Below are 25,237 nucleotides of genomic sequence, written 5' to 3' on the forward strand. Positions count from 1 at the left end.
ATTTACAGGTATGATTCTATTTTTTGTTCGTTTGTTTATTTGTTTAGTTTTTTTTAGATTCCACATGTGAGTGAAATCATATAGTATTTGTATTTCTCTCTCTGACTTGTTTCATTTAGCATAATACCCTCTAGGTCCCTCCATGTTATCACAAATTACACAGTCTCATCCTTTTTATGGCTGTGTCATGCTCCTTTGTGTGTGTGTGTGTATGTGTGTGTGTGTGTGTGTGTGTGTACACCACATCTTCCTATTTCATTTGTCAGTCTCTGGCTAGTCAGTCACTTGTTTTTATGTGACAGCTTTTTATATTTGAGTGATATTGTAGCCATATTAAAGAATCAGTTAATATTGATTGCTTCCATTTTTATTTGTTATTATTACTTTTCCTTTTAATCCTTTGAGCAAGTTCCTTTCTTCCACTTTGCTGAAGCCATGGGGCGGGGAGGGAAGTTGGGAGAGGTGTAAATGGATAAAGAGAACTAATGACTAGGGTAAGTCTTGCTAGAGAAAATGGTTGCATATCAGCTGCACCAGAAATGGGCAAAAGAAGAACATAGCAAATAGGTTAAAGAAATTGGAGGAATATTGTGTTGGTGGTTCCACCAGCAGTCTTGCTTCCAGTCAATAGCAGCAACCTATACTGCTTATAGGTTTCTTACCTGGTTGAGAAACCATTCTTGAATTAATGTTGTTGTTGTTGTTGTTCACTGAATTGGCTTGCCTTATTGAAATTGACTTACAGAAGGGAAAAATGTTCTCTTATTCTTTGAAATAACTTTTTTTTTTCAGAGTAGTGTGACCAATATAATTTCTTTTGGTTGTTGGTTAAGGGATGACTTTAGTGTTTTATTTAATAGTGATAAATCATTGCTGGTATTTCTTTTCACCAGCAAAGTTATGTTAATAATAGTTACAGGGCTTTAGATCTAGCTTTGGAAAGGTGACCCCTTACATTTGGAGGTTCATCCTTCTGTCCACAGATGGCTAGATTGGTCTTATCCTTAGAACATTCTTGGGCATACCTATCTGCAGATACAGAGGTCTGCCCAGATTCAAACAAGTTTCTGCATGCTCTTTGATGGTTTTTATAGTGTCTGTTGAATTGGAATTGCTTTTTTTTTTTTTTTAAGATTTTATTTATTTGTCAGAGAGAGAGAGTGAGAGAGCACAAGCAGGGGCGGTGGCAGGCAGAGGGAGAAGCAGGCTCCCCCGCTGAGCAGAGAGCCTGATGCCGGACTTGATCATGGTCACTTGATCATGACCTGAGCCAAAGGCAGACGCTTAACTGACTGAGCCACCCAGGCATCCCAAAGCGGAATTGCTTTTAAAAGAAGTGTAAAGGTGTTTAATAAAGTAAATATTTTTGAAAGATTTGCAACTTTGGATAACTTGGTAGTTTTGGTGTCTGCTGTTTTGTCTATTGTGGTAGGGCCAATTTTTTATGTATTTACTTCTTGCTGTAGTTTTTTTTTTTTCTTAAGATTTTATCTATTTGACGGCGGGGGCGGGATGGGGTACAGGTAGAGGCAGAGGGAGAAGCAGAATCCCTGCTGAGCAGGGAGCCGGATGCGGGACTTGATCCCAGGACCTGGGATCATGACTTGAGCCAAAGGCAGATGCTTAACTGACTGAACCACCCAGGCACCCCGACTTTTTGCTGTTGTTTTCTAAGTTAGTGGTTACTTTTTTTTCTTTGAGAAGATTGGGAGTGTTTTTATAGCTTTTATTTTTTTTAAAGATTTTATTTTTTTATTTATTTGAGAGAGAGAGAAACAGCATGAGAGGGGAGAGGGTCAGAGGGAGAAGCAGGCTCCCCGCTGAGCTGGGAGCCTGATGTGGGACTCGATCCTAGGACTCCGGGATCATGACCTGAGCCAAAGGCAGTTGCTTAACCAACTGAGCCACCCAGATGCCCTACAGCTACTTTTTTTTTTTTTTAAAGATTTTATTTATTTATTCATGAGAGCCAGAGAGAGAGAGAGAGAGAGAGGCAGAGGGAGAAGCAGGCTCCCAAGGAGCAGGGAGCCCAATGCGGGACTCGATCCCAGGACCCTGGGATCATGGCCTGAGCCGAAGGCAGACGCCTAACCATCTGAGCCACCCAGGTGCCCTACAGCTACTTTTTTAACTTGAGAAGATTAGGAGTGAAGTTTAATCGATAAGAATTTTTTTCCATTTCCACGGAGTATCTATTATATTTCCAAAGGGAGTAGTTGAAAGTTGCAGGAGTTGTTCAGCATAGGACGCTCTCTGCAAGGGCTGAGGTAACTCAGGCTGTTACTTCATACACTGTAGTTGTTCTTTGCTCTGTCCAGGATACATTTCTGCTTCTGCCTTAGAACTGTTTTTTTGTTGGGGTGCCTGGGTGACTCAGTCGTTAAGTATCTGCCTTCAGCTCAGGTCATGATCCCAGGATCCTGGGATCTAGCCCCACGTCGGGCTCTCTGCTCCACAGGAAGCCTGCTTCTCCGTCTCCCACTCCCCCAGCTTGTGTTCCCTCTCTCGCTGTGTCTCTCTCTGTTAAATAAATAAAATCTTTAAAAAAAGAAAAGAACTGTTTTTTGTTTTATTTTATTTAGCCCAACATCTCCAGTGTACTTTAAGTATGTGAAGTGTTAAATTTACTAACTAGGCATTTTCTAGGTTTTACACTTTAAATCGGGTAGGGGCAGAATATAATGTCACTAGTCTTCTTCAGAAACTTGTATCTTTCACTCTTGTTTTACATGAGGGAATGTTTAAGTTTTAGATAAAACATTAATTTAGCAAGGTCACTAGTAAAGGACACATATTTCTTACTCATTGAAAAAAATCTGTTTATGAACAATTATTTTCAGGGTTATCTGGAAAGGGAGAAAATACTGAAAATATTAGTGTAGCAAAGTCTAGATAGAATTATATTTTCAAATCTCCATGGTATACATGGTATAATAATATTAATATTAATAAATATTAATCCTAAATATTGGTAAGCCTTTTTATTTGGGAAATCATGAGACTTGTTTGAATTTTTATGTTCAGGAATAAGAAAGTTCTACTTGGGTCAACCTGAGAAACATTTTTAGTTGTGTAAGAATTGCATGTTATTTTTCTATTCTGCCAATTATCAATACTGTTGTAAACTTGAAAATATTAATTGTGCTCCTTTAAGAGCACAGAGAGAGAGAATTATTGATATAAAAAACCTCACTAATATTAGGGGAGTGTCTTGTGGAAGTTTGTAACAGGCATGCCCAAACACAAACAATTTTTTCAGGATTTAAACAGGGTTAAGCTGGGTTTACAGGCTGACTTTTTAATGAGTTTGTGTCAAAAAATTAATAAAGTCATGGTAATTTTGTTTTTGTGTTTTATTTTTATGAGAGAAATCTTACCATAATGATTAAATTTTGTTTTCTATTAAAAACATATTGCATCAGGATGCCTGGGTGGTGCAGTCAGTTAAGCGTCTGCCTTTGGCTCAGGTCATGAAACCGGGGTGCTGGGATCGAGCCCCTCTTTGGACTCCCTGCTCAGCGGGGAGCCTGCTTCTCCCTCTGCCTGCCGCTCCTCCTAGTGCTCACTTTCTCTCTCTCTGACAAATAAATACATACAATCTTAAAAAAAGAAACATACTGCATCAAAAGTCTGGACATTGTGGCAACTGAAATTTTCAGTTGATACAATATTGAAAAAACGATGTATTTTTATTGAAATTACATAGTGAAGGGCCTTTTAATTTATTTAGTGTTTATTTAGAAGAATAAGCCTTACCAAAACATGATGTACTTTTATTTATGTACTTTAAGTATTCTCTATACCCAGCTTGGGGCTTGAACTCACAACTCCGACCCGGAGATCAAGAGTTGCATGTTCTACCTACTGAGCCAGCCACGAACCCCAAAACATGATCTTCTTTTCAGCTAGATAGACATATGATAGCTGTTATCAATAGGTTTACTCCACCAGCTCTTAATGACTGCTTCTCAAAGAGCCAACGATGGATATCTAGCCTCTTGGTCTTTTTATAAATTTTTTATTACTATATCATTTGTGACGAACTGTGCTACTACGCTGTTTCAGAGGCACACTGACAGGTTGTGGCCAATTAGATAATTAGATCCAAAAATCAGTTAGCTGAGTCTCACTGTGCTACTGTCATGTCCAACCAACCTTGATTTGAAAATATCTCTGATTGCAGGATCTAATGAATGACCTCTTAGAGAAGTTATTTTTCTTAACTTTATTATGCTTGTTAGTAAGTTATGTGCCAAATCTTTTGTGGTTTTTTTTTTGTAAGGATTATATTATTAATGATTTATTTCTACCATTTGATTTTTACTCAAGGTTTCCTCAACTGTGAAACTTGGTTTATGTCAAAAGTGTTTTGACTCCAGTTGAGAGGTGGGTTGCTATTATAAAATAAAGGTGGAGGCAAAAACATCTTAGTTTAAAACAAGGAAAACAAAATAAGTACTGTGCTGTAGGTAAGTATACAATTTGCTTGACTGCTTCTGATTCTTGAGAAAAAAAAACCTAAGTAACGTATTTACAATAGGAAAATATATTTTGCTCCTGAAAGCTTTGCTTTTTGGAACTTATTCATAAATAATAGGAATAGTATTTATTCTTTTTTTTTTTTTTTAATTCATTTGAGAGAGAGAGCGCACACAAGCAGAGGAGAGGCAGAGGGAGAAGCAGACTCTCCGCTGAGCAGGAAGCTCAATGCAGGGCTTGATCCCAGGACCCTGAGATCATGACCTGAGCCAGAGGCAGACGCTTAACCATCTGAGACACCGAGACGCCCCAGTATTTATACTTCTTAAAGGCATCTTCCAAATAAATAAAATTATTACCTTTGAGGGTTTTTGTTTTTGTTTTTGTTTTGCAAACTAATGGTATGAAGAGATGTTTTTGAAACATTTGGAGGACAAGTTGTGTGTTTATGTAGGTTAAAAGTTTTAAAAAAATACTTTATTTAACCATCATAATGTTTTCATCCAATCTTTGCTTTACATAGCACCGTGATTTTAACGTTTTTAGCATTAGTGCTGTGTACAATGGCCAGTACTAAAAGTATGGGATGGTTTTCTTATAATTTTAGGACTACTTTCATTCAATACTTGGACTTGCAAACATCAAAAAAGCTATTGAAGAAGCTGAAAGACTCTCTGAAAGCCTTAAACTCAGGTACAGATATTATTATAAAATCTTTAAAAGAACATAAATTTAGAAGATAAAAATAATATTTAGAATTTGTTCATTTATATCTGACCATGCCTATGAATCCCAATTCTTAGAAATAAATCTTACGTTAACTGGAGCACAAAAATTAGAATCTTTTGCCATATTAGCTTTATTGTGTTCATGTGTTACCATTCATATTTTTTACTAAAAATCTAAAAATGTTTAGAATGATAGATTTTTAAGGTAAGCATTGATGTAGTACATCAGAGCTCAGGTTCAATTTTTTTCTAATTCTCTGACAGGATTCTTCAGAAAAATGTAATTCCTCATATGCTCCAGGTTGTAATGTGCTACTAGACACTGGTCTTATGGGAATGAATTATTTACTATTAGTTTTGAACTGCCTAGTTTGCAGTAGCTATGAATGTTTAAAAACAGATCTAATTCTAGTATTTACCATGACTGGCTTACCAGGCTTATAAAGTAATAAAGTAATTAGACGTTAAAAACAGTATGTTTCAATTTTTAGTTATTAGTCATTCTTTAACGAAAATAAAAAGGGAACTATTTTTCTAAATGATTTTTCACGGTTGGATCAATGAACTGTTCCTAGTTATATACATCATAGTTTACTTAGAAATTATCTTTTTGAATTAATATATTCCCTCTGTCCTTTTCAGAAATTACTAACTTGGGGGCTGGGATATGTTAGGGTGGTTGGTACAATTTAGAATCACCATTCTCTTCCTCCTTTCACCAGTTAATCAACTGAGTAGAACAGAATTTCTCCTAATCTTTGGATTACCCTTTATTGATGTTTCTTTTGGAAAGAGAAGTTTTTCCCTACTTGTACTTACCAAAGATACTCCTTTATCTTTTTGTCATTAAGGCCATTTTCTCACTTATTTGTTGTCTTTACTTTTTTATATTTTGAACTATTTTATAAGTGAATGAGTCTTTAGAGTTCATTTTATAAGTGTAAGTCCTTTGAAAAAGAAATTGCAGGAAATTTGGAATTTTTAAAGGTTGAAATTAGTGGGAGGGAAAGAACAAAAAGAGCATTAAACAACTTTAACTTGAGAGCATAGTGTTTCTTTCAAGATTTTTGGGCAATTTGAAATAAATCTACAGAGGGCAAATTTACGATTTGTGGGTTTGTAACAGAACACTGGCAGAATCAAATTTCAGTTGGAGGGAGAAAGTATACTGCCATAAAATACCCCACAGTAGGGTACTAATTTTATGGAACTGGAACTCTTTATTTTTCATGATCATGCCAATGAAAGACATCTTGACTTCTTAACTAGATACGAAGAAGCCGAAGTTCGGAAAAAACTTGAAGAAAAGGACAGACAGGAAGAGCAGCTGCAGAAACAGAAAAGGCAGGAAGCAGGAAGAGAGGATGGTGGCACATCACCTAAAAGTTCCTTGGAAAATGTAATGGATTCCAGAGACAAAACCCAAAAGGTATTTCAAACATATTCGTGAAGTAAAAAGACTGGTTCTTTTTTCAGATGATTTGCTTAAGGCAAGTTGAGATTACCACTACAATGTACTTTTAGGCAACAAGGGTAAAATTTAATGTGTTTTTATTAGAAATTGAATTAAATATTCTAGCTTCATTTGATTCCAGGTTTCTTTTGGAGCTTTACAGAACTCTGTTCTGTGCATTAATTAGTTTTTTGCCGTTACTGTCAACTTGATCAGAGTAGAGCAGTAGAAAGAGCATTTGAGCTGAGTTCCGGTCCCATGTCAAGTCTTGCTTCACCCTTCTAGGACTTCATTTCCTCATTGCCAAATGAAGATCTTGAAATAGATGATCTTTAAGGTCTCTTCTTTCTAATAAATGTAATTTACATTGAAAAAGATTTGGTATACTACTTATTTGATGCCCAACCTTATCTGTTTCTAGGGTCTCATACTCTCTCCTTCACTTTTTCGTCCTTTCTGACCATTTCCCTTTCCTCTTCCTCTTTTGTTCCATTTTATTCAATGACTGCTTGTAATCTAGCCACATCATTTGTTTGCCAAATCTGTGACTCAATCTGTACCTGCCAGCTACCGCTGTCTCTCATTCCTTTCACCTCCTGAGAAACTACTCTTCCTAAAATATAATTTCTTTCTTTTCTTTTGTGTGTGTGTTTCCTAAAATATAATTTCTCATGCACTGTCAAAATTCATGGAAAGATTTCTGCTTTACTTTTTCTTAAGGATTTTGTAGCTTTCAGCTATCATTTGTATGTGAATCATCATCGGTTTCATTAAGAAATAGTTGTTGAATTACTTGTGACATACTAGGCACTATGTAAAAAGAAGTGAAGAAATATGATTTGTTGATTTTAGGAACTCATAATGTAAGATAAATAACACTGCCTTAGGGGGATGTTCTTTTGTAGGTCAAATGGCTGATACAGGTAAATGACAAGACTTCAAAGAACTATATGAAAGGGACTTTAAAATCTCTTCAATTTGTTGCCTTTCCAGCAGGAGAGCCAACTAGTTTTTATTACTTTTACTTTTGTTTAGCCTGTTTATACTGAAAAAAAGTGTAATTAGACACTCTTACCGGTGTCAGTAACCAACTAACATTTGTCACATTTTGTATCTACACCTCCCCCCTTTTGCTAGATTATTTCAAAGCAAGTTCCAGAGGGCATATCATTTTACTCCTAAATATTTCAGTGTGCATCTCAGAGAAAGGGACATACTCTTTATAATGACGATGTTATTTTTTCACCTCACATAATTAACAATAATTCCCTGATATAATCTAATACCCAATCTATATTTACATTTACCCACTGTCTCATAATGATATTTTACAGTTGATTTGTTTGAGTTAGGATTCAGACAAAGTCCACTCGTAGTCTTCTGATCATTTGTCTCTTAAGTTGAGTCTCTGTAGCTCTCTGCGTGAGTCCCCCCTTTCATTTTTTTTTTATTTCATGCATTTGACTTTTTAATACGGATTAGGTCTGTGAAATGAACCAACCACATTCTGTCTTTATCTGATTGTTTCCTCCTTGTATCATTTAATCTATAATTCTATCTTCTATATTTCCTGTAGGCTGGAAGTTCAACCTAGAAGCTTAATAGGATTCAGGTTCAGTTTTTGCTTTTGGCACAAATGCTTCATAGGGGATCCTGTGCACTTCATACTGTATCGTATTAGGAGGCACATTATATACACTTCTTTTTTAATTTTAGTGAAGCTAAAATTGATCACTAGGTCAAGTGGGTAATTGGTTTTTCATCTATAAAATGAGTTAATACCTTACAGAAATATCCCGTGTTGTCTTGGTTAGAAAATACAAATTTGTATTTTTACTAAACTCTGAAAGGAATAGCCGGAATTTTTATTTCATTGTAAGAAATATTGTCATTAAATTAAATATTAAATTTCTGTAACAGTCTGTGCTTTTATATTATATTTAGCTTTTAACTGAAGGAAATTTCAAGGAAGTGTTGCATGATTCTGATGTGCTGCTAGTTATTTTAGCTGTTTTCTGCTGCCAGATAACCTGATGAAGCCATGACTCTTCATCTGTATTTTAATAAAATGCCAGTACTCCGCACACTTCATTTTCTAGGCTTTCAGTTTCAGTGAAGTAATAGAGTTGAACTTTCTGCTTCTATGAAAATTTTTACTTCTATTAAAAAGTTGAAACTTTTTTTTCTATGAAACAGATAAATGGTGAAAAGAGTGAAAAAAATGAGACCACAGAGAAAGGTAAGTGTATACAGAAATAGGGAGTCCTTGCAGGTTATTATTGAGATCTTCTTTTAATCTGAATAAGCTTCAGATTTTACATTGTCTTTGTATGTAAGCAAACAATGTTTGCATACATTTTGTATGTAAGCTTTATCATTTTTCTTAGTCTGTACAATTATATCAAGAACATGTTTATAATCTGCATATATCATGGGGAATATTTATGGTAATATGTAATTAAAAACATCAAAGCCGCAGTTTGTACTTTTCAGTGGTTTTTTTTTTTCAAGCTGTCATTTAGCATAATGGTTAAGAGCATGGACTCCCCAAAGTCAGACTGCCTGGATTTTGAATACTGTCTCCTCCTTTGGATTTCCATGTGATCTTGAGCATGTTATTTAACCTCTCTACCTTAACCCCCATCTGCAAAGTGAGGCTAATAGTAATACCTATTTTATAAACTTATTGTAAAGATTGAATAAGTTAATATATGTGAAACTCTTAGTGACTTTATATAAGTGAACTTTATAAAAGGATATGTGTATTAGCTATTATGACTTACGACTCTAGTTTGTAGACCTAATTATTTAAGTCTTCCCCATTTCCCTCAAAAAAATCTAAACCAGTAATTTGGATGTTATCCATAGGTGGTATTAATACTCCAGTCACAAATATGTGACCTAAACAGCAAAACTCAGTTGCATAAGTTTTCCTCTCTCAGGAAAAGGTTCAACTTAAATGTATGTAACACTAAAATAAATTCTCTATTTAAAATGTTACTGTACAACAGGGTGCCTAGGTGGCCCAGTCAGTTGAGTCAGTTGAGCGTCTGACTCTTGATTTTGGCTTAGGTCATGATCTCAGGGTCATGAGATAAAGCTCTACATCGGGCCTCATGCTCAGCAGGGGACTCTGCTTGAGAGTCTCTCTCTCCCTCTCCCTCTGCCCCTCCCCTGCTCTAGAATAATAAATAAATCTTTAAAAAAATTAAATATTACCATACAGCAATTTAAAAAATAAACAGTAGGGGTGCCTGGGTGGCTCAGTCGGCTCAGGTCATGATCCCAGGGTCCTGGGATAGAGTCCCGCATCAGGTTCCCTGCTCCGCGGGAAGCCTGCTTCTCCCTCTCCTACTCTCCCTGCTTGTGTTCCCTCTCTCGCTGTGTCTCTCTCTGTCAAATAAATAAAAATAAAAAAAAAAATAATATAGTAAGATAATCTTCCTAAAAGCTGTTATTAATTCATTCCAAGATTTGTTTTTATCTATGTTTTTTGTATGTCATCCTGCTTGGGTGTTACTTTTCTAAGTGGTTTGTTCCCAACTTTTTTAGACAATTTTGTTGTCAAAATGATCTTGATGGTTAGAGAGGGAAGTAGGATGGTTATTAGCAGGTGGGTATTTTAGCTTAGGAGATGCTGTGACTACTTTCTTCTCACATCGCACTGCCGAAATAGTTCTTTACATTTTAAGCTCCCTTGTAGTAGCTTTTTATTTTTTTAAATCTTTGTTTGCTTGTTTGTTTATTGATTTTTAAAGTTTTTATTGAAGTATAGTTGACCTTGTTGTGCTTTTTAATCTTCCATTGCAGGTGGTAGAAGCTGGAAGAGGAAGATAGCAACATAATAGATATTTATTTTGCAGTCAGATGCTCTACCACTGAGCTATACCCCCACGGCTAGATATTTATTTTGGCTAAATAGTAAAGGGCTAGAGAGTAAACATTAAGGCTTGGGGATGAGGGATACTGTCATTCTTGCTGTCTCAGCTAGAAAACAGCCATAGACAATATGTAAACACTTTTCTTCAGCTATGTTCCACTAAAAAGAGGTAGCCATAATTTGTCAACTCCTGATGCAGAACACAAATAACAAGCTTTTGGCTTATTACTGTAGGAATACTTGAAAATCTAAATGTTTTTCAAATAGCCCCCATAAGACCTCATCAGAGACTTTAAAAAGAATTTAGAACCTGTCAAGAATTTTTGAACCATAGATGTTTCTTCTGGTTGACATTTGTCAAATGATTTAATTATCAAAAAGAGAATAAGAATATTTTCATGAGATACATATATTAATTTCCTTTATTTTATTCCAGCAACAGAGCTAGCACCAGTGTAATTGTAACCTCAAGAGCAAGTTTTGGTGTCTTAAGCCTTCAGAAACAACACTAACTAGTTTCTTGATAAATGTCAAAAACACAAATTATATTTAATGTTAGTTTAAAAAGTAATAGTATGATGGGATAGCAGGTATACCTAGTACACTTTGCTCTTCTAGAAGAAGAAATGATTGTTCTGTGTTTACTGAACAGAACTAGGTATTTCTTATTGCTTATATTGCCTCTCTTGATTCCAAGGAACAATCACAGCAAAGGAGCTATACACAATGATGATGGATGAAAACATCAACTTGATTATAATGGATGCTCGAAGAATGCAGGATTATCAGGATTCCCATATTTCAAATTCTCTCAACGTTCCTGAAGAAGCCATCAGTCCAGGGTGAGTCATTGTGTATTTAGGTAAAATGGTTAACTGTGGATAGTAGTAAATGTTATTACTTAGCATCCAAGCTATGTATGATAAAGTAGGTTTTTCTCCTCCTGTTGCTCCTTAATGGCAAACTTTACCCTTTCTCTGAAGGGTGGTGTAAAGGACATTCTGGTTTGGCTATTTTCTCCTATTGGTGGCATGTGTAGTCTTATTAGAAAAGAAATGAAGCTGCCTTTGTGTGTCTTCTCTCCTGAGCTTTTTGTTGACTAGTTTCTACTATTATTTTCTATTTGTGAGCTTGTGAAGCATATGCACCAAATTGACTAAAATTGTGAACAAATTGTTTTTTATTTTGAAATACCCCATGCTATTATATGTGGTAAAAGAGTACACAAACACTTTTTTGGGGGGGGCGAAGGCAGTATCGCCGAATGATTCAGTAAGCAGACTCTAAAGTCAGACTATATTCAGATCGTAACTATCTCTTATCAGCTACACTAATTTTGGCCATTGACCTCACCTGTCTAAGCCCATGTTTCCATCTGTAAAATAGGGATAGTAAAACTACTTATTTCAGAAGTCTTGAGATGTTTAAGTGAGAAATTTTATACACACACACTTAGCACGGTGGCTGGCACTAGTAAGGACTTACTAAAAAGTTTTTCTTTTTTGATTAGGCTTTAATCTATAAAATAATTTAAAGTTACTTGCATGGATATATCACATATTAAAAACTGTCATAATAGCAACAGAGCTAAAACTCCATATCCAGAGCTATTTTTACTGTTTTGAGTGTTATATAAATTATATAACCTCTCTGGGTCTTAGTTTATGGGATTGGATTAGCTAAAATCTGTGGCCCATTTTAAGGTCTAACTTAACATTGAAAAGATATACTTTTTAAATTAGGTAATAAAATTTGCATAGTTTTTGGCACATTGTTGATGCTTGACAAATGTTTGACTTGAAGAATAGGGTGCTTTGTAAATATGCTGTTTAAAAGTGAGACTGGAGTGCTTAGTCTAATCAAGTAAGTGTGAATATATCCCCAGGATTTGAAAAGACAAAATTGTAATTAATCTTTGGATGGTCTAATCTGTAGTAACAGAAAGCTGGTGGTTTTTGTTGAGCTTAAGTGTTTCCCAAAATATGAGAAATTTGACTACTGTGAAACTCATGATAAGTTTAGGTTGAAAATTAAAGAATGAACTGCATGCCAAGAAAATTATTCCCCTTTAATTTTTGTTTCAGTCTTTCAGAAGTAATATAAGAAGTCTCAGTTTGGTGTTAGCATTCCTTTTTAATATTTGCTAATCTCCTTTCTTAGAGAGCAGGCCTCAGAACTTTTCATAGGTAACAGTATCTGCAGCTAGCTGTTGATGATTACTATATTCCTTCATTGTCTTTTTTAACATTTTAATACGGTATAGTATACAACCAAAAGTACTCCTATCCTAAGTATTTAGCCCAGTGAATTTTCAAAAACTGAACACACCCATTTAACTAACATCTGGACCAGAAATAGAATATTAGCATCACTCCAGAAGCCTTTCTTTTTTTTTAATTTATTTAAAATTTTTTTTTAAGATTTTGTTTCTTTATTTGACAGAGAGACACAGCGAGAGAGAGAACAAAAACAGGGTGAGTGGGAGAGGGAGAAGCAGGCTTCCCACAGAGCGGGGAGCCCGATGTGGGGCTCGATCCCGGGACCCTGGAATCATGACCTGAGCCGAAGGCAGACGCTTAACGATTGAGCCACCCAGGTGCCCCTGACAGACAGTGTTTTGCCCTGGGTACTGTCTCCACTCCTAACTTCTACTTCCCACTTTTAGCTGACTCTCTTCCTTGCCCCTCCAGAAGCCTTTCATATGCCCTCTGTTAGTCACTACCCATATCCCCACCCACCAAAGGGAACCACCAGCTTCTAACAGAACAGATGTATTTTTGTCTGTTTTTGTATTTTATATAGAAGGAAATATACAATCTGTAGTCTTTTATGTCTGGCTTCTTAAACTCAACTTTGCATTTGTGAGGGCGCCTGCGTGGCTCAGTTGGTTAAGCATCTGCCTTCGGCTCAGGTCATGATCCCAGGCTCCTGGGATCGAGTCCCGTGTTGGGCTCCCTGCTCAGCTGAGAGCCTACTTCTCCCTCTTCTTCTGCCTGCCGCTCCCCCTGCTTGTACTCATTCTCTCTCTCTCTCTCTCTCTCTCTGTGTCAAATAAATAAATAAAATCTTAAAAAAAAACAAAAACAAAACTTTGTGTTTGTGAAAGTCATCTATATTATTGTGCATAGTTGTGGTTCATTTATCCTCATTGCTGTATGCTGACTTATTGTGTGAATACAATATAATTTCCTGATCTATTTTATTTTTATAATTGTCCTTTATATTAGATATGATGCTGTTTTTCCATGTATATAGGAATATACATTTTCCTGTTAAGTTTAACTAAAGGATCACTTTCAATTAAGTAATTAAATAAGTTAAAATATTAAATAATAGGCAAGTTAGAGCAAAATTGAAGCAGCTTGTAAAGGTGATACAAGAAAGACTGAAATTTAGGAAATACTGGTTGATACTATTATTTCCTAAAGTGTTTTTTATAGAATACTGATCTTGAATTTTTAGACAAAGAGTATTTAGGCAGATACATCCCTAGAGTCAGAAATAGTCCTTAAGAATATGACATTTCAGTATTTTTCATTCTTTGTTGACCGAACATCCTTCCGATCACTGTGTATCAGGTGAGAATATTATGAGACAATATTTTATATTTTTTCTCTTTTTCTTTATTTTCCTAGAAGATATAGTAGCCAGTATTATTATATAGGAACGAGGTTTTTTTTCTTTTAAGTAATCCAAACCATTTTGTCTTACTTGTGAATAAAAGTGCACCAGTCCTGCCTTGCCAGTATCATCACTTAAATATTAAAATGCTTGGGTGCTTTGCTAGGGATAATATGGAGTTCCTTACCTGGAGGAGCAAGTCTGTATTATTCTACTATATTATTCATTCAGTCATTCAGCAGATATGTACTGAGCATTAGTTTACTGTGGGCAGGATTGCTATGGTCTAAGTTCTGGGGCTTAACTATTGAACAAAAATTTTGCTTCACAGAACTTGTATTTAACAGGGAGGTGGGGTAGTGAAACAGACCATAACACTTGAAATGTATGTCTGCTACTAGTAAGTGCTGTGGACATGGGTGTGTCAAGTGTGTACACTGGGATAGGTATTAAAATTTTAATCCAGGAAAGCTTCTCAGCAAAGTTATTACTGAGCAGATCTTGAGGGGATAAGGCAAATGAGTGATGCAGTTATCTGCGGGAAAAGGGTTCCAGACAGAAGGGCAGCAGGAGCAGAGGCCCTTAGGCAGGAGAATACTTTGATAACCAGGAACTACAAGGAAGCCAGTGGCTGGCAAGGAGTGGAGTAAGGGGGTAAGTAGTTAGTGATGAGGAGTTGATAAAATAGGATTGGGGGAGAGGGCCCATGCTGCAGGCCCATTAAGACTTTAGGTACGAACTTTTAACTTTTATGTGAGCAAAAGAGGACATGAACAACATGCTTTAATATAGAGTTGATATTATTCACAGTTGATGATAAGAGGCAGCACCGCAAAGCAACTAAGAGCATGGACATGAACCAGATTGCCTGAGTTTGAATTTAAGTTGACTTAGCAGCTGTAACCTTGGGCAGGTTACTTAACATCTTTGTGCCTCAGTTTCTCCATTTATAAAATGGGGATAGTAATGTCTACTTCATAGGATTTGTAGCAAGGATTCAGTGAGATTGTATGAGAACAAAGCATTTAGAATAGTACCTGGCACATAGTAAATGCTCTGTGTGTTTGTTAAATAAACATTTTCATATTTGGCTATTAATTATATAGGTATACGAGAACTGAAGTATAAATGTTACTTAAGTGATCCCCCCCAGTTATTTACATGTGGCTGAGAGAGATGCTCAAATGAGCATCTTTCAGTTTTGGCCCCCTTTTTTGTGAAGGGTCAGAATTGAGTCTATGTCTTTTAGTTTCTAATGATTACTAAAATATATTCCAGTGTTATGCAGAGGTGAAGTTGTTAAACATTTTGGGATATTTAATATCCTGATAACACAGTTTGACCTTAGGAAGAAATGTTTCTTAAAGTTTGCTATGGTGTGATACAGACTAGAAGAAAACTCAGTGTCTTATATTAGTATATTAGGGCCTCTTGTCTACCTTTGCCCATTATTAACATTTCAGAGTCACTGCTAGTTGGATTGAAGCAAAACTCCCAGATGATTCTAAAGACACATGGAAGAAGAGGGGGAATGTGGAATATGTGGTACTTCTTGACTGGTTTAGTTCTACAAAAGATTTACAACTTGGAACAACTCTACGGAGTCTGAAAGATGCACTTTTCAAGGTTAGCAAGTTTCCTTGTTTATTGTAATTGTAAGCCTTATTTGGTTGTTAGAAAGGTATATTGACTAGCTGTTTATCTTAAGGATAAGAAGATCAATCAGCTTTGGTTGTAGATTTTTTTTTTTTTAATTCAGACCCAAAAGACTAGTTTTAAATCACCAACTAATAATAAACTGATCTATATAAAGTAGGATTAGAATTTCCAGGAACATAAATTGTCTGAAAAAAACATTATTTTTTGTTTTAAGAATTAGACTATGGGAAAAAAAAAAAAGAATTAGACTATGAAAACATAAAAGCAAAGGAAGAAGTCCCTAAGAAGAAAAAGATGGGTTGACTTGATAAATAAAACTTTAAGTGTGAAAAAATACCATAAGGTTAGAATGTAGGAGACAAACAGGAAAATATTCGCAAAAAATGTGGTAGTACAGTTAGCCTTTGAACAAGGCAGGGGTTAGGGGTGCCAACACCCTGCCACAACTTTTGACTTCTCCCAAGTTTTACTACTAATAGCCTCCTGTTGGCCAGAAGCCTTACTGATAACATAGTCAATTAACACGTATTTTGTATATGTATTATGCATTGTATTCTTACAGTAAAGTAAGCTGGAGAAAAGAAAATGTTATTAAAATCATAAGGAAGAGAAACTACATTTATAGTACTGTACGTATATTTATTGTGCATATATTTATCTGCCCATATAGGCGGATGGGCAGTGTTGGGACAAGGTTGGTGGCAACAGTGGATCTGGCCCTGGGATGGCAATGTTCCACAGCCTGGTGGCTTCCGCTCAGCAGTGGCAGCTGCTGGGTAGGCCTGCAAGTAGCGACAGCACCCTGGAGCACAGTACAGCTGCCCTGTCTGCCTAGAGGTGTACCACCAGCCTAGGGCTATTGGCAGCTGCAGCCGCACATGTGTGTTCTGGCCTCCAGGAACCACTGTGGCGAGTGATCTGCCCCTGGCCAGGGAGGGTCCTAAACCCAAAGAAGACGAGGGCCGGGAGAGGGGAGTGTCAGGGATGCTGGGCTTCCTGGGCAGCACCGTGCTGCCCTCTGGGTGCATTCCTCCACTTCAGCCCAGCCTCCTGCCCGCCAGCCTAGGGCTTTCAACCTAACCACTCTGTTGGCACACGGTAACCTATAGCCCTGTCCAGTTCGGGGCTGCTGGGGATTGCTGAGGGCTGCTGACAGCCTCGGGAGGTTTCCCCAGGTACTCAGTGGACAGCAGGCACTACCTCTGCACCAGTCACTTTCGATTTGTTTCCATGGAGACTAGAATGGGCAGTTGTAAATAAATGCCCGTGACTTTTGCTGTCAACCCAAAAGAAAAAAAAAAAGTGTAAGTAGACTTGAGCAGTTCAAACCCATGTTGTTCAACAGTCAACTGTAGTTTAGGACAACTAAAATATGAAGAGCTTTTTGCAAATAAGAAAATTATTTAAGATAAAATAGTGTAATAAGTAGTGGACACAGACCTGAATAAGTGACAGAACATAAAAATGATCATCTTTACTGGTAGAAATGCAAATTGAAATAGTGAATGCTATTTTGTTGATTAAATTAACAAAGGTAAAAATAACACCCAGTTTAATTTGTTAAATTATTAAACTGATAGCACTGAATGCTGGTAAGATTAAACTTAATGTGCTGGTAGGAAGGTCAGTTGATATGGAACATTACTCTTCAGGAGGGCAATCTTAAAGCCTTAAAACAATTCATGCTTTAAAACAGGGAATCTAGAAATACACCCAAGTATAGATTGATATATGAAACTGCTAATAATCACCTAGTTTTGACCTACAAAAGTGACAGTTTCATAAAGGTAAAGGTTTCATAAGGTAAAGATGACGTAAATCAGTGTGGAAAAAATGCATTGAAATGAATGGTTTGGGGACAACTGGCTAGCCACTACGTAAAGAAGGGGGACCCCTACCTTACTTCTTAGATCACAGTATATTCCAAATGGGTCATTGACATAAATATATTGATTGAAACAGGAAATACTAGGAAAAACCATTTGTGGGTGTTTTTTATTAACTTGATCCTAAATCAAGACACTGTAAAGGAAGATCTATATATTTGACTGTGTTAAAAATCCCATAAGTAAAGTAAAAGTCAATCAGGAAAAATAATTGTAACATATATGACAAAGAGCTATTTTTCTTAATATTCAGACTACCTTCACTATTTACTAAGAAAATAGCAAACTCTACCGGAAAATGGACAAGGGAGATTAGTTATGTCCTAGAATATCAGTGGTTAATAAATATACTAAAAGATGTGCAGCTTCACTGATAAAAGCTAATTAAAACATACCATTTTATGTCTACCAGTTTGGTAAAAATTATAAAGATTTATAATAGGCATTCTCATACAGTATTGGCAAATATATAAATTGGTATTGTCTTTTTGAAGGGCAATTTGGCAGCATCTACCAAACTTTCAATCCAGCAGTTCTAGTTCTAGTAAATTACCCTATAAAAATACATGGATATATATTTTTAAAGATCATTTAAAGATTAGGAATATATATCAAAAGCCTTAAAATGTTCATGTGCCTTGGCTCAGCAGCACCTCTTCTGGGGATTTTCCCTAATGGAGTTGATTGGGTGCGTGCATATATAAGGATCTTCAGTGTTTATCTCAGCATTGTTTATAATTAATGGGGAAAATAACCATAGTGTATTCCAATGATTGATTCAGTTTGGGGGTGGTGTGTGTGTGTGTATAAAATAGAATATTATCTGGTCATTACAAATGGTGGTATAACTGTTAATAAAAGATGTTCATAAAAGAGAAAAGCAGCAGCGTAGAAGTTTCACTGTTTCGTAAAAATAAAATTTAAAAAATATACATCTGCATAGAAAACCCTAAAATGTTAAAGTGGTATCTTTGGGTGGTTAGGTATATGAACTTTTTTTCATAACTTTCTTCTAAGATCATGGATTACTTGTGTGGTTTTAAAAACCTGATCTATCCATTTTCTTTCATTCAATGCTGAATTTTGAATTCAGCTCTCATTTTTTATCATTTCAAAGATGAATCTTTAAGAGCAGTTTTAAAATTCCAACTCAGTTTTTTGTGTTTTTAACTGTGAAGAGACTGCCGCCATATTAAAAATACTATTTCCTTATTTTATAGTGGGAAAGTAAAACTGTCCTGCGCAATGAGCCTTTGGTTTTAGAAGGAGGCTATGAAAACTGGCTCCTTTGTTATCCTCAGTATACTACAAATGCTAAAGTCACTCCACCCCCACGAGGCAAGAATGAAGAGGTGTCTATCTCATGTATGTATGTGAAAATTTTTGTTTAAAATTGCTTTGGTAAAATAAACTTTAAATTACTTATGTTCTCAGGGTAATGTTCTTGGTTGTGTGTGTACTTGTCCTATTGGATAGCAGTTTGTTTTCAGGCATAAAAAATACAAGATGTTCACAGCCTGGAAGTTAATTCTTTAAGATTGTTGTGGTTGTCACCTCATTTACTGTACATTTAACTATTACGTATAACATGCATGAGATATGTAAATACTATTTATGGGGTTTGCTGTTCTTTGAAAAATATTATTCTTTTGGGGATTTTAGTGGATTTTACTTATCCTTCACTGGAAGAATCAGTTCCTTCTAAACCTACTGCCCAGATGCCACCTCCTTCTGTAGAAGTAAGTGAAAATATAGAATTGATAAATGATCAAGATGAGAGAATGGCACCACTGAACATATCAACTCCAGTTGAGCCAATTGCTGCTTCTAAATCTGATGTTTTACCCATTATTCAGCCAGTGCCTGTTATAAAGAATGTTCCACAGGTATGTTCTTGATTTCTTTTAACTGTATTGTTTCTCTTTTTTTAATATTATATTAAATGCATAGTATACAAATGAAGTTTTATATATAACCTTTTATATTTTGTAAAGAAAAATACCAGTGAAGAGAACTTACATGTTTTGGTTCCTTTTGGCTATAAAAATGTTTCATTATAATTCAGTCCTGTTGCCACAGCAGTATTAGAATAGATAATTCAAAAGATTTCAAAGCCAGCTAGCAGCCCATTTACTACAGGTAGTACCAGTAAAAGACTGTATTACCACAGTAAATATGAACATTTTCAGGGTTTTCTTGTATATAATTTAACCCGTAGTATTTTCCCAAATAGTTTGGCTTAAAGATGATAGATATGTGATATCAATATTTTGCTTTCAAAATAATACTTTTGTTCCATTTCCTTAGAATTTGATATGTAAATAACATGCATGGTTTTTGTTATTGTTACTTTTGTTATTAGTGAAGTTTTATTGCCACACGGTATGATATTAGTTTCAGATGTACAACATAGTAATTAGACATTTATATACATTGGGAAATCATCACCATAAGTCTAGATACCATCTGTCATCAAAGTCATTAAGATATTATTTTGACTATATTTTCTATGCTATACTTTACATCCCTGTGACTTATTTCTTAATTCTAAGTTTGTACTTCTTAATCCCCTTACCTATTTCATCCAACCTCCTCAAACCCCTTCCCCCTGGGCAACCACCAGTTTGTTCTCTTTATTTATTAGTCTGTTTCAGTTTTGTTTTGTTTGTCTTGCTTTTTAGATTACACATACTAGTGAAATCATACAAGTATCTGTCTTTCTCTGACTTATTTCACTTAGCATAATACCCTTTAGGTCCACGCATGTACTGCAAGTGATAAGATTTTATTCTTTTTTATGGATGAGTACTGTATCACCATATATACACCACATGTTCTTTATCTATTCATCTCTTGATGAATGCAAGTTGTTTCCATATCTTAGCTTTGTAAATACTTTAATTAACATGGGGTGCATATATCTTTTTGAATTAATGTTTTCATTTTCTTCAGATGAATGGAATTATCAGAAGTGGAATTGCTAGACCATATGGTTCTGTTTTTCATTTTTTGAGGAATTTCCATACTGTTTTCTCTAGCAGCTGCATCAATTTACATTCCCACCAATGGTGTACCAGATTTCTTTTTCATCACATCCTCACCAACACTTGCTATTTCTGCTCTTTTTGATTTTACCCATTCTGACAGCTGTAAAGTGATACTTGGGAGCACCTGGATGGCTCAGTTGGTTGAGCCTCTGACTCTTGGTTTTGGCTCAGGTTGTGATCCTCAGGGTTGTGGGATCAAGCCCCCCATTGGGCTCCACGCTCAGCATATACTCTACTTAAGTTTCTCTCTCCCTTCCCATCCTCCTACCATGTGCTTGCTTGCTCTCAAAAAAATAAATCTTTTTTTTTTTTAATGTGATACCTCATTGTGGTTTTAATTTGCATTTCCCTGATGATTAGTAATGTTGAGCATCTTTTCATGTGTCTCTTGGCTACTGTATGACTTCTTTGGAAAAATGTCTGTTTGGGTCCTCTGCCCATTAAATCAGATTGTTTGGGTTTTTTGGTGTTGAGTTGTATGAGTTCTTTATATATTTTGGATCTTAACCCATTATCAAATATGTCATTTGTAAATAAATACTACCCTTCAGTAGGATGCTTTGGGTAGCATTGATGTTTTAACAATATTAATTCTTCCACTCCACAAGCATGGTATATCTTTGTATTTCTCTCATCTTTAGTTTCTTTCATCAGTGTCTTAAAAGTTTTTAGAGTACAGGTTTTTTACCTCATGGTTAAATTTATTCATAAGTATTTTAATCTTTTGATTATTTCATTATTAGTGTGTAGAAACAGAACAAATTTTGTATATTGATTTTGTATCCTGCAACCTTACTGAATTCATTTATTAGTTCTAATAGGTTTTCTGGTGCAGTGTAGGGTTTTCTACATATAGTGTCTTGTGATCTATAAATAGTACCAGTTTCACTTCTTCCTTACCAATTTGGATGCCTCTCTTTCCTTTTCCTAACTGATTGTTGTGGCTAGGACTTCCAGTGCTATGTTGAACAAAAGTAGAAAGGTAGGCATCCTTCTTGTTCTTACCTTGAGGAAAATATTTCAGCATTTCACTATTGAGTGTGATGTTAGGTGTGGGTTTGTCATATATTTCCTTATTATATTGAGGTGTGTTTGCTATATACCCAGTTTGTTGAGTTTTTAGCATGAAAAGATGATTATTTTGTCAAATGCTTCTGCATCTACTGAGATGCTCATATGGGTTTTATCCTTCATTTTGTTAATTTATTTGCAAATATTGAACCATCCTTGTATCCCTGGAATAAATCCCTCTTGATTGTGGTGCATGATCCTTTTAATGCATTATTGAATTCAGCTTGCTAATATTTTGTTGAAGATTCTTACATCTCAGTTCATCAGGGATGTTGGCCAGTAATGTACTTTTTTGTATTGTTTTTGTCTGCTGTTGGTATGAGGGTAATGCTGAACTTGTACAACAAATTTAGAAGTGTTCCTTCCTCTTTGATTTCTTGCAATAGTTTGAGAAGAATAGGTATTAACTCTTCTTTGGTAGAAGTCACATCTGTTCCTGGACTTTGGGTTGATGGGAGTTTGTGATTACTGATTCAATTTCATTGCTAGTACAGGTATACAACAGAGATATTGTGGGTTTCTTTCCAGGCCACCACAATAAAGCAGATATCATGATAAAGCAAGTCCAGTGAATTTTTTGGTTTTCTGGTGCATATAAAAGTTATCTTTACACTGTATTGTAGTCTATTAAGTGTACAGTAGCATTGTGACTAAAAACACAATGTTCATATCTTAATTGAAAATACTGCTAACAGTGCTAACTGTCATTTGAGATTTCAGAAGATATAATCTTTTTGTTGGTGGAGGGTCTTGCCTGTGTTGATGGCTATTGATTGATAAAGGGTGGTTGCTAAAGTTTGGGGTAGCTGTGGCAATTTCTTAAAATAAGACAACAGTGAAGTTCTCTGTATCTGTTAACTCTTTCATGAATGATTCCTTTGTAGTATGCAGTACTATTTGATAGCATTTTCCCCATAATAAAACTTCTTTTGGGGTGTCTGGGTGGCTCAGTCATTAAGTGTCTGCCTTTGGCTCAGGTCATGATCCCAGGGTTCTAGGATCAAGCTCCTCATCGGGCTCCCTGCTTGGCGGAGACCCTGCTTCTCCCTCTCCCACTCCCCCTGCTTGTGTTCCTTCTCTCTCTGTGTGTCTCTCTGTCAAATAAATATTTAATAAAAATAAATAAAATTTCTTTCAAAATTGGAGTCCATCCTCTCAGACCCTGCCACTCCTTTATCAACTAAGTTTATGTTATAGTCTAAATCCTTTGTTGTCATTTCAACAGTCTTCACAGCTTCTTCCAGTAGATTCCATTTCAAGAAACCACATTCTTTACTCCTCCAAAAGAAGCAACTGTTCATCCGTGCAAGTTTTTTTGTGAGATAGCAGCAATTTAGTCATATCTTCAGGCTCTACTTGTAATTCTAGTTTTCTTGCTATTTCCACCACTTCAGTCTCGAACTCCTCAGAGTCATCCATGAGGCCTGGAATCAGTTTCTTCCAAAGTCCTGTTAATGTTGAAATTTTGACATCTTTCTAGGAATCACTAGTGTTCTTAACTTGATGTAGAATGGTGTATCCTTTCCAGGTTTTCAATTAACCTTGCCTCCATCCATTGTAGGAATCACTATCTAACCAGTTCTATCCTCACAAAATGAATTTAAGTAATAAAACTTGGAAGTTATCATGACTTCTTGATCAGTGGGCTGCAGAATGGGTGTTGTGTTAACAGACATGAAAACAAAACAAAACAAAAAAAACAGGCACAAAAACATTGTTTTCAATCAGAACTCTTGGGTTACCAGGTACATTGTCAATGAGCAGGAATATTTTAAAAGGAGTCTTTTTCCTGGAGGAGTAGGTCTCATTGTGTGCTTAAAATATTCAGTAAATCATGTTTTAAACAGATGTGCTGTCATCCAGGCTTTGTTGTTCCATTGATAGAGCACAGGCAGAGTTAGATGTAGCATCTTTCTTAAGAGCCTTAGGATTTTTGGAATGGTCAGTGAGCATTGGCTTCAACTGAAAGTCACCAGCTGCATTGACCCCTAACAAGAGAGTAAGCCTGTCTTCTGAAGCCTTGAAGCCAGGTATTGACTTCTCCTCTCCAGCTAAGTCCTAGATGGCATCTTGTCCAATATAAGGCTGTTTCATCTATATTAATTATCTTAGCTAGAGCTTCTAGACAACTTGCTGCAGCTTTTACATCATTACCTGCTGCGTCACCTTGAACTTTTATGTTATGGATATAGCTACTTTCCTTAAATCTCATGACCCAACCTTTGCCAGCATCATTTTTTTTCTTTCCCCAGCTTCCTCGCCTCTCTCAGCCTTCATAGAGTTGAAGAAAGTTAGGGCCTTACTCTGGATTAGGCTTCGGTTTGTGGAAATGTTGTGGCTGATTTGGTCTTCTATCCAGTCCACTAAAACTTTCTCATATAAGTAGTAAGTCTGTTTCATTTTCTTATTATTTGTGTGTTCACTGGAATAACACTTTAAATTTTTTTCAAGAATTTCTTTTCATTTTCAGTTTGGCTGTTTGACATAAGGCCTAGCTTTTGGCCTAGCTCAGCTTTTGACATACCTTCCTCATTAAGCTTAATTGTTTCTGGCTTTTGATTTAAAGTGATAGATGTCAGGGCACTTGGGTGGCTCAGTCAGTTAAGCATCCAACTCTTGATTTTGGCTGAAGTCATGATCTCAGGGTTGTGAGATCAAGCCCCACATCGGGCTCCATGCTCAGGACAGAGTCTGCTTGAGATTCTCGCTCACCTCTCCCCCTGCCCCTCCCCCCCCAACACTGCCTCTCTAAAATTTAAAAAAAAAAAAAGTCTTTAAATAGGGATGCCTCGGTGGCTCAGTTGGTTAAGTGTCTGCCTTCGGCTCAGGTCATGATCCCAGGGTCCTGGGATCAAGCCCCACACCAGGCTCCCTGCTCAGTGGGAAGCGTGCTTCCCTCCCTCTGCCTGCCGCTTCCCCTGCTTGTACTCACGCTCTGTCAAATAAATAAATAAAATTAAAAAAAAAATAAAATGATAGATGTGTGACTCTTCCTTTCACTTGAACATGTAAGAGGCCATTGCAATGTTATATTCATTGGCCTAATTTCAATATTGTATCTTGGGGAATAGAGAGGCCCAAGGAGAGGGAGAGAGACTGGGGAACAGCTGGTCCATGGAGCAGTCATAACGTATGCAACATTTATTAAATTATATGGGTATGGTTCATAGCACTGGAAAAAAATTAAAATAGTAACATCAAAGATCATTGATCACAAATCACTATGACATAAAGTAATAATAAAATGGTTGAAATATTGTGAGAATTACCAAAATGTGACACAGAGACATGAAGTGAGCAAATGCTGTTGGAGGAGTGGCACTAATAGACTTGCTTAAATCAGGGTTGCCAGAAACCTTTAGTTTTTAAAAAATATAATATCTGTGAAGTGCATAAAGCAAAGTGCAGTAAAA

At 36.1% G+C, this 25,237-nt stretch overlaps 1 protein-coding gene across 2 annotated transcripts in view; it reads left to right on the forward strand.

Moving 5' to 3' along the window:
* Positions 1 to 25,237, forward strand: part of USP8 (ubiquitin specific peptidase 8) — a 71,089-nt gene that overhangs the window by 23,585 nt on the left and 22,267 nt on the right. For both annotated transcript variants that reach the window (XM_028100091.2, XM_028100092.2), the window contains exons 4-10: positions 5,087 to 5,172; positions 6,477 to 6,636; positions 8,857 to 8,899; positions 11,238 to 11,382; positions 15,625 to 15,787; positions 18,927 to 19,071; positions 19,369 to 19,592. In XM_028100091.2, the coding sequence (XP_027955892.1) occupies positions 5,087 to 5,172; positions 6,477 to 6,636; positions 8,857 to 8,899; positions 11,238 to 11,382; positions 15,625 to 15,787; positions 18,927 to 19,071; positions 19,369 to 19,592 (966 nt within the window). The remainder of the gene's footprint in view (positions 1 to 5,086; positions 5,173 to 6,476; positions 6,637 to 8,856; positions 8,900 to 11,237; positions 11,383 to 15,624; positions 15,788 to 18,926; positions 19,072 to 19,368; positions 19,593 to 25,237) is intronic.

Source organism: Eumetopias jubatus, unplaced genomic scaffold, assembly GCF_037043125.1.
Source record: "Eumetopias jubatus isolate StellerSeaLion01/CBP00866 unplaced genomic scaffold, mEumJub1_p1.0 scaffold_7, whole genome shotgun sequence".
NCBI classification, from domain to species: domain Eukaryota; kingdom Metazoa; phylum Chordata; class Mammalia; order Carnivora; family Otariidae; genus Eumetopias; species Eumetopias jubatus.